The 13,088-nt window shown below is 35.2% G+C and overlaps 1 protein-coding gene across 4 annotated transcripts in view; it reads right to left on the bottom strand.

Annotated features, from left to right (window-relative positions):
- The window catches only part of LOC116174933 (UNC93-like protein), a 67,066-nt gene that overhangs the window by 14,674 nt on the left and 39,304 nt on the right, over positions 1-13,088 (bottom strand). For all 4 annotated transcript variants that reach the window (XM_031492973.1, XM_031492972.1, XM_031492974.1 and 1 more), the window contains one exon: positions 11,785-12,004. In XM_031492973.1, the coding sequence (XP_031348833.1) occupies positions 11,785-12,004 (220 nt within the window). The remainder of the gene's footprint in view (positions 1-11,784; positions 12,005-13,088) is intronic.

Below are 13,088 nucleotides of genomic sequence, written 5' to 3'. Positions count from 1 at the left end.
GCAAAACAATGAATATGCATATCGAACGATTGAAAAATGAATCATCGATTTAATCGCCTGTGTTTATACTTGTTTCAGTACTTTCTACTGTATTCCAAACAAAACGGTATGTGCTGTATCAACAATTTGTTAATTACTTTTAAGGTACCTTTATCGTTTTTTAAAAAATAAATACAATTAACAAACTACATTACACTATCTCATTCAATGTATTTTTTGTAAATATGGCGTCGTCCCTGACTGAAAATATCGTAAATGTGACCGACGTTATGGAGTGAAGAACCGTCCTTGCTTATTATTTGTTTATTATAATGGGAGTTTGTATATACCCAGTGTAAACATATACACTCATTTGAAATCCGATGTAGTAGTATACGTATTACATAGAGAAGATCTAATGAATAAAATCAAGGCAACTGAATTAATTCACTGTATTTGTGAAAGGAGAATTCATTGTCAGACAGTAGCTATCAAGTGCGGGGGTAGTTATGCAACTCGTTTTCAGTTGCAAAATTGATCTACCTCATTAAAGTTTTGCAATGAACGGTTGTGCGTCAATTGAAAGTACGACAAACTTAATGCAATCAAATTTGGAAAAGTTTAGGAAAACATTGCAATTTTAATTTCCAGTTGGTCTTGGTATGTCAAAATTTTGGCCGGATTGGTTAGTTTGAAGAACCCATTATCTTGCAAAGAAATGTTCCCATTTTAATATGCAGATGCGGATTAGAGGAAGATCGGGCTGTAGACTAGTATAGGTGGTACCGGCCCTGAGCCTTTTTGGAATTGGTTAGTCATTTTCTTGATACTCCGGTATAATTCTTTCTTTGTTCTTTCGTAAACGCTATACTCTCTTTCTTCCATAATATATTCTTCGGAGTATCTTTCTCTCTCACCTTTTTTGTATAGAGGTATTTCTTAAACTTTCTTTCTTATTTCACTAAAACATATATTTTCATTAGTTCTTTTCCGCCATATTTTATATTTTCAATGCTGTTATAACATTTTGTCCAGCACAATTGTAATTTTTCATTTTTTTTATTTCGTAGATTTCATCTTCTGTAGGTTCCTCGATGTCGCTTAATGGCTTTTCCTGTTCCAAGATACATTCTTCCCCTTTATCATACGCCTTTTGAGAGTGTACTTTTGCATCTTTTCTTCATTTGTATAGTGTGGCCGACTTCGATGTATTTTTGTTTAAGATCTTCTTTGTAACTTTTTTTAACAATTTCTCTTTTTTACTTTTAATCACCGCTTTTCGTGTTGCGTCAATTTATGTCTTGTCTTTCGGTTTCCCCTCTGCATTCTTCATCCCACCAACTTTTGTTTTTCGCATTCTTCCGTTGTTGTATTGTATTTTCCGTTGCTAGTACTACTGGTCTACTGCGTTTTCAATATTGTTCCACTTTCTCTTTCTACGTGTATTCCTTTATTTCCTAGGTCCATATTTGCAAACTGTTTTACTTTGCCCTTCGCCGAGATAGTTATTTTTCTTTCCAGTGATTATTGTTTATTATATTTTATATTCGACTGTGATTTATTTTAATTTTAATTGTTAATTTAATTCTTTTATTTGCCATTATGTCTCTTTTCTAGTAGAAGCCTAGGCTTCATTCATTTCTGCTATTATTTACAGCAGAGAATTATTGTTTATATTTTCCCCTTTCAAGTTAATATCTCCTATGATGAGGTTATTTGTCGTTGCATCATGTTTTGATTTTCCAATTTTTTTTTCCATTTTCTCTAGTATTTCTATCTTTTTTTAATTTGTTCTTTTTTGTTCATTACAGCGCTATATTTGTTTTTTGAAGTTTTTCGTTTTTCCGAAATTTTGCAGGTGGATTCTTTATCAAATTTGTAGATCGGAGTTCGTGAATTGGCAATGTAGCCCAAAAAATAAAGTAGGCCCTTTTGACATCTCCGTGAGTTATGAACCGAATTGCATGCAATTCAATATGCGTATAGCTTTAGTCATATAAAACGCAATTCCAAGAGTTGAGGCTAATCGATCAGCATTCACAGTGCCCTTTGGCTTTGCGCATCTCGACCATTTACAGAAAGAATTGCAAACTCTCTTATTTATGAAGGTATTTAAATGAAATTTGATACATAGCCATTTGGAATAGAACCAAATATACCTAATGCCATTTTCCAAATTTGGTTTTGTGTAGGATGTGCAGTGCCAACTTTCTTATTTATAGAAGCAAGTAAATGAAATTTCATACATATACACTTTAAATAAAAGCAAAACTAACATCAGGTTTAAAATATGGTTTTGCACATGCTATAGCCATGCCCAGGAGCTCGTTTGCTATATTTGTTTAATTTATTTCTCTGGAATATCTTATCCTGGCATCCTTCCGTACATTTACTTCTTCGAGGTTTTTATCTTTTATTTTACGCTTATTTTAGAGCATTTTCTGACGAAGTTGGGTGCGCGATTGCAGCCATTTTCTCTGTCAATCCGTCCGTCCCAGGTCTTAACCTACTAAAGTTTTTAATATATTTCGTTCTTTCTTTTTGAATTCGATAGCTTATAGCCCTGACACCTGAGCCAAGAAAAATCTTAAGTTAAGGCCTCGGCCGGACGAACGGAGAAAGTTGCCATAAGAGCGCCTTCCAACATGAGTTGGAAAATGCACTAAACAATTGAACGCGTTTCAACAGTAAAGCGAACAACTGTTCGGAAATACTGTTGCACTCTATGGAAATACCAGTAAATTCGAGATAAACAATATAAGATTCGAATATTCATTTAAAACAACTGACCACTTTTTCTTGAAAACTGACAATGCTTTGGATTTTGGACGAAAACATTTTCCAAAAGACCCCTAGAGCGATTCGAACTGATTTCAATAACAGCCTAAGTTAAGGTAAACATTTCTGAAACGATTCTGAAAGTTAAAGTAGAAAAAACGCTTCAAGATACAAACTTTACAAGCGGTTTCCAAGAAAGATAACCATTATATCCACATAAAAATAGACTTGTACTCGTAATTGCTTCTAAAAAGAATAATTCAACAAGGGTCTTTCCAGAAAGTATTGTAGCGAATATTTCAGAAATCCCGATAGGCATCGAGGCGCCATGAAAGATTAGTCTTCGGCGATAAAGAACGAAGGCGGGTGTGACGCAATATTTCCGGGAACTATGATGTGTTTTGTTCTAGAATGTTCGAGAACATTCGGAAGCACTAGAGTTTCAACTGTGTCAAATTTGAACGAGTCCAAAGAAATAAAGAATTTTAAAAATCCACAAAAGAGGAAAAATGCGACGAATCTGAATAATTCCAATAAGCTGAAAAATCCGAAGCATCCAAAGTACTCAAAGTGTCTGAAGAGTCTAAAAAACTAAAGAATCTTGAGAATCTGATGGATGTAAAGGTGTTAATGAATTATATGTTTAAAGATTTTGAAGAATTTGAAAAAAGGAAAAACTACGTAGAGTTTGAATAAAAGTAAAAAATCAAACGACTTTTAAACATTGTACAGGTTGGTTCAAATTCGTGGCTCACCATTGGGATCTCCGTAACGGTGAGCGATACAGTATAGGTCAGACGAGAGCAAAGTTGTCTCTTTTTGTGACTAAAAATCGCATTGAAATTTTTGAAAAATCTTCAAAATAACAGATATCAGCACCGAAAAGCTGAAAATGTAAAATTTTGTTTGTATTTTCCGTAACTGAAACGGGCGGAAATGGACCGTTCTCGTTATCGTCTTCTATGGGTACTTTTTTCGGAGAATCTGAATCTGTTATTAGAATGTGCATAACACGCTAGATGTAGAACGTAGAAGCTACAGGCTACTACTTTCTTATTTCTTATAGATGCCATATCGGATTTTTACGAGAGAACAAAAAAGGAAAAATAATGACGTGTTACACTTTACACTTTTACATAAATTTACAAGAAAAATTTCGAAATGCAATGTAATTTATATTTGTTTTGTTTGTTAACAAACATCCACGGGTAACTAGATCTCGTTGAATCAACATGGGGCTGATGGCGATGCATTCAAATTCATTTCATTTTTATCTTCCATCTCATTCCGTAAAAATCCAGTATGGCGCCAATAAGAAATGAGAAAGTAGTAGCCTGTAGTTTCTCGAGTAGCTTCTACATCTAGCGCGTTTTGGAAATGCCGCGATAACAGATTCAAATTCTGCGAAAAAAAGGGCCCATAGAAGGTGGTAACGGGAACCGCCCATTTCCGACCGTTTAAGCTAGGCAAAATGAAAACCAAATTTAGACATTATCGGTTTTTCAGTAATATCTCCGTTAATTTCAAAAATTTTTCAAAAATTTCAAATGCGTTTATTTAGCAACAAACGGGCACCTTGACCCCCATTTAACCTACACTGTGTCTCTTATCGTTACGGAGATCTCAATGGTGAGTCGCGAATTTGAATCACCCTGTACCTGACGGACCTGAGACAGAATGATATACATTAAAAAGAAAAGGATAGGAAAAATTTGAAAAAAAAGGAAGAATGTGAAAAGATGAATAATCAACATCGGGAAAATTTAAATAACTTCGACAAACATTATATGAATCGGAACAATGCGAAACAACAGAAAAGCCCGAAGAATCATGAAAACGCGAAATTGAATAATGCGGAGGATCTTAAGAATCTCAAAATTGAAAGAATCTGGAAATTCCAATGAAACGACTAGGAATTTCAAAGAAACGAAGGAAAGAAAATTTGTACGATTTGAAGACAGTGAGTCTAAATAGGTATTAGGAACGATCAGAAGTAATGTAAGGGTCTAAAGAAACCAAAGTATATTCAGGATACAAAATTTAGGAATTCGAAGAAATGAAAGTATCCAAAAACGTTTAGGAGCTAAAGAAACTGAAAACCCGGAAAAATTTGAAGAAACTAATGAACGTGAAGAAGAGGGATCCCAAGAATCGGAAAAATACATTGTATACAAGTACTGAAACAAGAACAATAGCCAGTACCTAGTAATAAAAATCGTGTAAATTTTTTCTGATTTATTTAAGTTTTGTTGTGGTTTTTTAGTCTTTGTTAGTACTTTAACGACCACAAGAATTCCAATCAGAGAAGAAACTGGAAGCATCGAAAAAAACCCAAGTCGAGTAATTGGAAGATTATCAGTAAATTACATTTCCACTTCCAATATTTCAAAGGATTTGAATGTTATGAAGAATCCAATGAACCCTCAGTATCATCGAAATTTTGAAAGAAATATATCTGAAAAAACTAGATGCGGCAAAACCAAACCGTCAATGTTAATTAATTCGATTTGAAGTAAATCCGAGGCATCCAGAGTTAATTGAAGGGGCCGAAAAATCCAAAAAAAGCCTGATAAACATTAAAAAAATGAAAAAAAGGTTTTCGCCTCAAGGCGAGTAACTTTAGCGCATTTTCCATGAATTAATCAATACTTCCCGAAAGGCCATATCACAGACGATGTATGTGTACCAAGGAATATCAGTGAAGGCATAAATATTCTTATAAATAAGAAACTTAGTATTGCGCAGACTCTGCGCAAGCGCACACCTGATGTTTAAAATATGCGATATGCTTGTCTTTACTAGAAGCATCTGTGTCAAAAATTGGAAAAAATATCACTATAAATTAGAAAATTGACATTGCGCATTCTGCACATGTGCGCATTAGTCGTCAAGGTTTTTCTTGGTTGAGGTGCTATAGCTATAAGCTACCGAATGCAAAAAAGAACGAACTAAATGTCTTCCAACATGAGTTCGAAAATGCGCTAAAAATAAACAGAATAATCGGAAGAAAGTAATCGACGAAATGGGAAAATTTGAAATATTCGAAGGATCGAAATCGAAAGTCATTTTTGTTCTATAAAAAGATGTCTACCAGATTTACAAACGATCCGCCCCATTTTGAAAGGGTGTTAGTGACGGCAGGCGAACGGGCGGACAGACGGGCACTCAAAAAGATCCGACGTTCATTACCAAATTTAGTTAGCTAAATTCCAGTGGTAAAAGTAATTTAAAATCTAATTTTCGTAACCGACCTGAAGCCAAAAAACCGCAAAAAAAAACAATTACGGAAAGGAAAACATGCCCCAAGGTTATCTTTTTTTTTACTAGAAATATGGCGTTTTGCTATATAGATCCGTATTTCATTAATCATTGTAATTGCGGTAGGGAACACAGGCCGATAAAGAATGGAGATAATTAGCATTAATACTAAGGTAATATTTTACATAAGTAATTTTCTTTGATTAAATGAGCAGGTAACATACAATTATTAATACTACGTTAATAAATGGGAACGAATTAATTACCTCGTCTTGTCAATGAATCGGTTTTATTTATGAAACGTTATGTGAGACATTCATTCGAATGTTATCTATTTTATAGTATAGAATTTGTTTCGATTGCCAATAAGCATCTTTATTATTTGACTCATGATCTTGGTGTCCCTCCTTTCAGCTCTGTACTTTTGTCGTACTTATTAGCGTAACACAACGAAGTTGAGGTAACGCTTATGTATTCGATTTTCCGCCATCTGTCTGTCTGTTCCTTCGAGATCCCATCAAATTCTTCTTACGTTCTACTTCAAATTCCTTTCAATTACTCATAAAGTTTCTCTAAAGTTTGTTGTTTTTCTCAAGTTCTTCTTTAAATCTCCCCCAGCGCGTATCCTTCAAATTTCCATTCAATTCCTCCCAAATTCTCCTTAAGTTCCTATCAGAGACATACTTAAGTTCTCCTGCTCCTCAAACTTTCTTCATCAGCTTCCATCTAGCTTCTTTTAATTACCACCAATTACACCACATTCTTCTTAGGACCCAAGTAAGAGTACATTTCAAATTCTTTTTAAGTTATTCCCCCATTTCCCTCAAGTTTTCCTTAAATCCCTATGCATCTCCAAGTGTTCATCATTGTTTTCCTGATGATCCTTTGAAGTAAAGAATTCTTGTAAAACCCTTTTCTACCGGAATAGTGAATTTTTCGGTACGTATTTTCTCAGTCGGCGAGATCAGAGATTCCATGGTTCATGTTACGAATCGTAACGGAATTGGGGATATTTTCCGGTGGGTCCGGTTGAAAAATGTGCTTCCCTTTTCGCTTGTGAATATGGTTGAATCTGAAGTCGTCGATAGTACTTTTCCATAACCGTTTTTTATCATTTTAATGAAGCATATTTTGCATATAGGAAAAACACTCGTGTTTCGTATCTTGTGTTTCGTGTTAATCAGACCACGAGAATCGTAATAGCTATCAACGTCGGATTATAACGGTCTTGTATAACACGAACCCTGTTTACTTCGGCAACGATGATGAAACTTGGAACTTAAACGCAATTCAATTTGCTTATATAGCAAACAAAAAGCTTCTAGAGAATTCTAGAGTCAGCATATCATAGTTCCCGGAAAGAACGCACTTTCATTCCTTATCGCCGGTGACTAATCCTTTATCGACTTTATGGCGACTTGACGCCGCCTTGATGTCGCTCTAGAAAATTCGCTACCATTTTTCACCAGTTTCCACAACTACTATCCAGTAAAAACCGTTATAAACTCCAACTTCTGGAACACGTTAGATCCATCAGAAATACTTTTTCAAAAAGAACATTTTTCAAAATTTGACGATTTTCGAGTAAAACATGAAGGATCACCAGTGCATTGCAGAAATAAGAACACTGTTATTAATATTTACTGGGAGAAATATAAGTCGAGTTGTTAAGCGAAACGCTCATGCTTTCACTCAACCGTCCGGTTGCTTGCTCGCTCGATGGATTCATGTCCATCGATTTAAAAAGGTACAATAAAATTTTGCAGGTGGATTCTTTATCCAATTTGTAGATCGGAGTTAGTGACTTGCCGATGTAGGCCAACAAATAAGGAAGGCCCTATTGACATCTCCATTAGTTATGAACCTAATTGCATGAAATTCAAACTGGGCATAGCAATGACAAAAGCTGAGCCAAGTCGATTCAAAATCCATAGTGCCTTTTTAGCGCAGTTATGCAAATTTATTTGTAAAAAAATAGCTTTTAATCTCACTTTAGATGGCTGGCTGGCTGGTAGCAAATGAGGGCTCGTAAAAGAACGTTTGTACAAAGACGAGGAGTGTAATTAACAACTTATGGACGGGACTACATGATATTGGGCCGGCGACATCTGGGCGCCATTCCCGAGCTGGTTTACTAACGTAGTGATTTTTCAGTTTTTCCTATCTTCTTCTACAGTTTTGGTCAGATTATTTTCAAAATGGTGTCGGAAAGATCTTGTAAACGCCCACAACTCCTGTGTGACGGAATATTGTTTTTTTCCTAGCAGCGAAATTAACCACCCTTTGCAAGGCGCGCGTTTTTAAGGGATAGTCTATTTCGGACCGCTCCAAAATTTGTCACGCCGTTTCTTAAAGCGGTCTCTCTTTCTCATGCCGCCAATAAAAGCTTGAACTATGAGAAGTGTCCCAAAAATTGAATGCTACTTTGTGGAGGGTTTTTAGCGAAATCCATCAAAATGTCTCATTTATATGTTGGAGGAGGAGGAGTCAGAAATGGGTACCGACAAAGTAAATGTGGTAGGCCCCGACAAGATCTCTTACTAGCTAATAGAATATTGATGTGCCACACAAAAATGTGCTGAGGTACCTTCGATCTCACACCAGGACTTTGATAATTTTTCCAAGAAGAACGATCAGATCTTGTTACTTGCTCACTGCAGATCGATGGCAATATTTCTGCAGGAATCAAGTGTTTTTAGATTGATTATCCCTTTAGAGGATCTACTAGTGACTCTAAATGCATGAATGTCAAATTCAAAGGTCACCAGGAAGTAAACGTTGTAATGGAACCAAATTTGCTCGATAAAATTCGATTTAAATATTATCGAATCCGCCCCGGCCGCAACGAAAGAATTCAAGATTGCGCTTTGTTTCGTTTCCGTGGAACACGTGTTATTTTCCCTACCCTAAATTCAAATGGGCCATAATTTACAAAAAAATGTGTCATAACGCTACACGAGCAAAGTTAATGATCCATATCGCCCGACACTGGGCACGTCGATGTTAACAATTTTCGTCTAGGGTTTGCTTAAAGGGGAAATTTGAGCAGATGTTTTGGTGCTTTTGTTGAGGGCAGTGGTAATTTTTACGTTTAGCATGCAGACTTACTGAGAGTCTCAACTATTATTCAGGTGTTGTATTTTTATTTTTTTTATCTTTACGTATATTGCATCCATCTAGCAATTATATGATCGTGTTAGATTATTTGCCAAATTAATGACATTCCAGTACAGCATGGGCATTGTCATTTATAGCGCATTACAAATACAGTTTGCTCCTTTATAATTTTGATGATCATAATTTGAATTAAATGCAAGATTCCATTATGTTTCCTGCGTAAATATGTTGTTTTCCAATTTACACTATCCAACCCGCAGATTCATGTGTTTTTATTTATATTTAGATACAGTATGTTCTCTTAGGAATGATGTTCAATGTGAGTAAGAGTATGCAGAATTATCTAATAAATATTATAGCGATTCGTGGATGGTGCTATCACATCGTCACTACATTGTTAATCTATAATTAAATGTATTGCATATTTTCTTTCTTTTGCATGAATATGTTCTGTTTATTTACAGGGTGCTTCATCTGGGGGCGAGTGACGTATGTTAGGTCGTTGATTGTTACATATTGCACTTGGCGTTGAGAATTAATTACTTTATACTAATGTTTTGCCACGACATGTTCTTTTGTTTTGTTGCAATGTGATACTTAACGTTATGTTCCTACTATTTATTTGAACTGGGTAATTATGAATATTTGACGGGGTAACTTTTTTCTAATATGTATTTGATACCGATAATCAATCTCGATATGTACTGTTTTTTTGTTTCTTAGAAAAGAGCCATCTTGTCGATATTGCTAATTCCTTTAGTCGATCCTTGACATGTAGTGACCGAATATGTCAACTGTCAACTGTCCTTTGTTTTTGTATCCATTGGGGTATCCTTTCCGAGCGAAATGTTCTTCTGAGAGGGCAACCCCTAGGGTTTTCATACAAAGCTGACATTCTTTAGGAATTCCAGTGGAGTCTATGATTCGACATTATATTAATTTACTTGACAACCATCATAATATGCATTTATGTCTTACTAACCTATAATAGCACATTTTATATCTGTGATACGCGGGCATAAAGTACCACTTTATGCCCTAGGGCATTAAGTATCACCATAGTAACTCATTTATACTTAATGACAAAACAAACAAATATTTGCAAGTCATTGAAAATTAGAAATGTCAATTATTAATTGTCAATACCTACTAAATCACAAGATTGGCCTTATTTCGTATAGTTTCTGGAACTTCTTGCTCATTCACGATGAATTGAATTATTTAAAATTACGTTTGACGTTTGGATGGTTTCAATCACATTAACAAATTCGAACCACGCATACTCGATCAAACATAATGAATTATTTTGTAAACGAATTTTGACGAAGAAAACTATTTGTAAAACATAAAATTGTGTATGTACCACGGGCATAAACTGATGTCTATACTCTCGGGCGACTAAAAAGCTCTCGGGCCATAGGCCCTCGAGCTTTTTAACTCGTCACCCTCGAGAATGTAAACATCACCATTATGCCCTTAATACATAAATAACTATTATGTCCTTACAGACAATTAATTTTGCTATAAAGTTTAATATTAATTTGTTGGGTGGTTTTTTTTCTTGGTCAGTTCTTTTTTTCCCCAGCCTATTTTTATATTTGTAAAAATTCAATTAAGCCTCGAAACATTATTTCGTGTTACGGGTCGTCAGAGCGTTTGTGGCGTACCGAGAAGAGTACCAGAAGTAGCTTTGGATTGTGTAGGGACTTTTTTTTTAAATCAAATTTTGATCTGTACGAGTGAATATTGAACGAGTAAATCAAAGTTGTAAATACTGTTTAATTTAAAGAAAAGTTTCGATGACATTTTTGTCCTCCGACGGATTGCGCAATTTTTGCAATCACATGAAATTAAAAAAAAAGCGAAGCCGAATTCCTTTACGAGGTCCATAAGTTTCCATCCAAAGACCTTTTGGAGACATGCCGGCAGAACCTTCCGTGCCCGAGTTGCACATTTCGGGAATTTTGCAACTGTAAATAGGGTAATAATATGCATAACTGCGCATCGAAATTCAAAAACGCAATTTTTGCTTCCTAAAATTGGGACCTTTTAAATTTGAAGTGTTTTTGCAACTTCTTGTATACCTACTGTCTGTGAGCGATAAACAAGTCATCAACAGGTCTAAAAAATTTAAACGTGTTATTAAGTATTAAATTAAGAAATGTTCAGGGATCGTAAATCATCTTTGGGTAATTATGGTCCTTTACATATACCCACTAATTATAAGGTTATACCAAGGATGAAATCATACGTGTTTGCAAATTCTACAATGAATCAGTTCGTTCTTGTCAAACCCCCCTCTCTTCCACTCATCAACGTCCCGGAATTGCTTGCAAGGTGGTGCAAAATTATAAGGGTGGTGGTTCACGCTTCTTCGTAAAAATTGGAAAGTTTGGCGCTTACTCCATTACATCAGTGGAAATATCCGGTGATAATGTTATAACCAAAACTTTTTCTCAGGCTCTGAAATAACCACTGCAAACAATTGTGTAACCATGTACAACCTTTGGTTTACACGAATGATAAAAATGATGAGTTTCTTACTCGAATCTTCGTAGTCAAACAACAATAATTAGCAAGTTTAAATTAATTGCTTGTCTAACAAGGGGAATTCCACAAAAAAAAAGCGCAAATTAAATCGCAGGCACTTACCGTGAGAGTGGATCGACGAACAATGCGATGATAATAACAGCGAGAACGATGCACGATAAATAGATTCCGGATATTTCGAAAATTTCCTTGTCATCTGGTCGCGCCAAGTTGTCGTTGTTGTTCAGGTTCATAACACAAAAATTTGCACCGCAGGAGTCGTACGTTTCGATCGACCCATTCGAGCTGGATCCTCCGTGGGCGCCATGCGGGTTGCTTAATACTGAAATAGAAAACAAACGAAATTAGGGACCTTATTATTGAAAAGTATAAAAATAAGCTCGATTGCGCCGAGCAGTTGGCAACATAAGTTTTATTTCGTAAAGCTGGTTTGTGTTGATTTCTTATTTTACAGTAGAAAAAGTGGCAAGACCGATTTATAACTATATACCGGTTCATGACATCCTCGCGCAAAAAAAGGACGAGAAAAAGATGCGGTCGGCCAAAAGTATGTGGTTTTTTCCACAAACTGGTACCTATAATATGTATATAAACTGGCTTGGGTATTAAAGATGCACAGATGTATACGAAATTACATTTAGCGTACGCCATTTTGATAATTAATCGACTGATGAATGTTACATACAGCATGGATTTTGAATTCAGACCTTCTTTAGTAATTCATACATTCATAATACATACAGGCGAAAGTTACGCCACTGTACATTTAACTGGCGCGAATCTAACAAATTCAAATTGCACAAGGACGAAGACGTGTCGCGTATTGCTTTTCTTCAAGTGAAAAATTTTTCTTTGTTTTTGTACCATTAAATAAGTAGGGTGTAGGTAATTGCCTTTGCTGTTGATTTACGGTGATTGATATTATAAATTTGAATTTGCAGGGCTTTTGTGAAAAGGTTGCGCAATGCTTGTAAATGTATTATTAATTCATTTAGAAGTAGTTTTGTTGATTTGTTATAAATAGCACATACATAATGCTTTCGCATGTAGTAGGTACATAGCAAATTGATTGAAAACGTAGCTTCAATTACATTTGTAAAATTTGTGCAATCGTTTTAATTTTGTGCAATTTTCGCATAGATTAACTAATATTCTGTTTTGAATTCAGAGTTAGATTTGATTGGTTAGTTGGAGGTTGAAGATTAATTAATATACAGGGCTTTGATACAATTTAGGGTATTTTGCAGATTTGGTGAACGTATTTACCTTTAGTGGAATTTTCTACATTGTAGTGTTTATAATTTTAACATTTCGCAGAAAGGTGACTTTAAAATTCAATTATGATTTTTGTTATCGACTTGTGCGATGAGTAGAGGATTTTTGATTTAGAGACTACTTTGTTCTTC

This window comes from Photinus pyralis, unplaced genomic scaffold (assembly GCF_008802855.1).
Source record: "Photinus pyralis isolate 1611_PpyrPB1 unplaced genomic scaffold, Ppyr1.3 Ppyr1.4_LG6, whole genome shotgun sequence".
NCBI lineage: Eukaryota > Metazoa > Arthropoda > Insecta > Coleoptera > Lampyridae > Photinus > Photinus pyralis.
The sequence above is the reverse complement of the archived record's forward strand: the minus strand, read 5'-3'. Positions and strand labels throughout refer to the sequence as shown.